The sequence below is a fragment of the Myotis brandtii genome, unplaced genomic scaffold, assembly GCF_000412655.1.
Source record: "Myotis brandtii unplaced genomic scaffold, ASM41265v1 scaffold764, whole genome shotgun sequence".
NCBI classification, from domain to species: Eukaryota; Metazoa; Chordata; class Mammalia; order Chiroptera; family Vespertilionidae; genus Myotis; species Myotis brandtii.
The window spans coordinates 25,546-28,782 of NW_005371050.1; the positions used below are offsets into that span (position 1 = coordinate 25,546).

Below are 3,237 nucleotides of genomic sequence, written 5' to 3' on the forward strand. Positions count from 1 at the left end.
CATTCTTCTCAAAGTAAACCACTTGTAACTCACTCAGGTGCAAAATATCTTTTAACATGGAGAAGCACAGCTTACACAGATGGGTCTTCTGGGTGGCTGCAGCTGTCTTGGAAGCCCTGACCTGAGACTCTCCCACAGATACACTGTGTTCAGAATAGGCCTCCACATCATCCATTTTATGCCAATGACCTGAAAACAGAGAAATGATGAGATAATGAATGTTGACTTTGGTGACAGGGGGAAGTCCCTATATAAATCTGTATTGCACATACTACATTGGTTTCATGCAACTGGCTGAAAATAAAAGACCTATAGCATGGCTTAATAAGAGGCCCCTGTGAAGTTCTTGACCACTGAAGATCACAAAACAGTGGAGATTTCAACAGAAATAGAGCAAAAACATGGCAAGTACCACATGAAAGATAAGTGGACTGTCCAGCTCATTCTGCTGCTAACAGCATTCAGTAGATCTTCTGTGCTGGTGACATGGGCAAGCTGTGCAGAAGGTTGGTTACATCACTTTCCAAGTAAAATTCAATATATAAGTAGCTGGTGTTTGAGGGGTGTTTAAGCATGTATGTGATCCTCATAACACTTGCATAGGTCCATGTTGTAGAATACTGCAGAAAGAGATGTTTAGAGGAATAGGTGATGTAAAAATGACACAAAGGAGAAGATAGCCAAATTAAGAAGCCATTGATGAAATGACAAGTCCGCAAAGTGTCAAGTGTGGAAAAGGAAAGGTATAAATGAGGTGTGGCCACTGGAACCTGCACCAAACACTGTTGGACAGGAGCAGGTTCCTGGTACAATCTGAACACCATCCTTATGTCATACCTCCCCCCAGTTGCCACTCAGCCAGGCCAGCCTTCCTCTAGGACCATCCTGTACGTGCACTCTGGAAAAAACCGAGGTTCTCCCTGCTCCCTCTTCTCAAGAAATACGTACAAAATAAATATTCTAAGTATCAATGAAAGACAACAGAGGTGAGCAGCCATCACTTGCCAATAGCATTCAGTTTGCAATAGTATTCACAGAAGGTAATATTACAAACAACAATTGAAGGAGGGTCTTACAAGAACAGTCTCTGGTTCATGTACATAAAGACGATACCTGGCACAGGCATTCACCAAGGTCCTTATTTATAGGAAAGGTGCAGAAGTGGAAGCCATGGATGTGGATATAGTCACCCTCCAAATCATCAAGGAGCCCCCACTCCTCCTGAGAGAAGGCAATGGCCACGTCCTCAAAGTTCATATCCTGTCATAATGGAGACAGTACATCCCATGATAAGATTCTCTCTTGAGATTCCAACTTTGCCATACCCCCCACCCTGCACATCCATATGCTTCCCTACTCCCCACATCAGAGAAGTTAGCAGGCCTTGGTCCCATTAAAAAGTCAATCTCCTTATACTGATGCTGTGCCTTCTCACAACAATAAAGGCAGATGAACAGATACAAGATACCTGTCTTCTGATCCTCAAATGTGAGTCACAATGCCCCCTTTTAATAACAGTGGGTATCAGGAACACAGGGTAGGAAGAGATGCTGCACATAATGGGAATGTGATGGATTTGACACTGGTGTTGTCAGGCAATACCCATGTTTTCCTCCAAATTGTGCCTCCAAGACACCAAACAACATGGTAATGCCCATTACACTTCTGACTCCAATCCCAGTTTGCTGAGGCCATCACTTTGCATTACCTGCTGCCCATAGTTCTTTGATCCACACTTGTCTCACAGCTTCATTCTCAAAGGCACAACTTCACTGGTAACACAAATAAGCTATGACAAGGACAGGGTGTTTTCTAATCAGCTTCTTTCTTAAAATTCTAGTTCATTACCTCTGTAATACATTTCTCTCTCACCCTTCTCTCTTCTCCTTTCCCCATCTTGGTGGGAATTTTCAAGTGCAAGTGACACTGATGTATGCTATCTCGTTCTTATTGTTCACTGGGTCAGCACTCAATAAGAAATGGCAGGTGGGCACATATATGGCACCTAAGCTCTGGACCTGGCATGTAGCACCACAGCAACCCATATTGTTAGGAATTATCCTAAAATTCCCCATATCGTATCATAAAGACACCATCAGAAATGGACTCCTCCCAAAAAAGATGGCGAGGGAGGGAGGGTTTGTGAGAGACTGAGGGAGCGATAGAGGAGTGTGTGAACATGTGTGGTGTGTGTGAGTGAGAGCTAGGGACAGCTAGATCCTACAGGTCTTTCAAAGGGCTGCGAAACCGGGCAGTCTTAGACGGCAAAACCTGCTGCCACCACAAACACTCCGGGGAGGATACCCCTGGCACAGACACTGCACCGTCTTGAAGAACAGAACTGCTTGAGACTAGGATCCTAGCCACGCTATTACCCAATCTGGTCTCAGTTGCAAACCAGGAGCCTACAGCCACTCGGGTAAAAGATCTGCGACCACAGCTGCAGACCCACGGACACCAAGACCCCAGGCACCGAGGCCGCAGATTCCTGTGAGTTACAGAGCCAATCCCCCTCCCGGCCACCCCCACCGCAGTGGCATAGGAACTGCCAGACCCTCTCTGCTCAAACAGACCTCTTGCCCACACACAGCAGCGGCAGCTCTACCTGAATTTGGGCCTGGGTGTGTGGACACGGGAAGTTAGTTTCCTGTGACCAGAATCCAGCCCAAACAGGGAGGCTGTGCTGAATTTGAGCCTAGGGGCGCAGATTCGGGAAATTTGTTTTCTGCAACCAGACCGTGCGCCCCAGCAGGTAGGCTGTGCTGAATTAGAGCCTTGGTGTGCGATCTTGGGGAGTTTGTTTTCCGCAACCAGATCCCACACCCACGCAGGGAGACAGCGCTGAATCTGAGCCTGGTGGCGCAAACTCTGGGAGTTTGTTTCCGGTGATCAGACCCTGTGCCCACACAGGGAGGCAGTGCTGAATGTGAGTCTGGGTGACGGACACGGGGAGTTTGTTTCTTGCAGTGCACACTCACATGACCAAACCCCAGGTCCACACTTGGGGGCAGTGCCACCTGACTTTGATTCAGGGCAAGCACACACGGAAGGCTTCTTTCCGCAGGGCAGGAGTGCACCTTCTGCTGAAACAGGGAGACTGCCCAACTCGGTCCCCCAAGCAGACCGGGGAACCTCATTTTCCATGCAAGAGGCAGCACCAGTGACTTGAATCTGTTTCTCATTGCATGCACCTGGGATCCCTGATTCCCAGTGCATTCACACTAAGAGCCAGTAACT

General features: G+C 47.7%; 1 protein-coding gene across 1 annotated transcript in view; it reads right to left on the reverse strand.

The window, feature by feature from the left end:
• LOC102248104 (zinc finger protein 530-like) overlaps positions 1-3,237 on the reverse strand; it is a 32,457-nt gene that overhangs the window by 19,546 nt on the left and 9,674 nt on the right. The window contains exon 4 of the mRNA XM_014530704.1: positions 1,114-1,221. Within this exon, the coding sequence (XP_014386190.1) occupies positions 1,114-1,221 (108 nt within the window). The remainder of the gene's footprint in view (positions 1-1,113; positions 1,222-3,237) is intronic.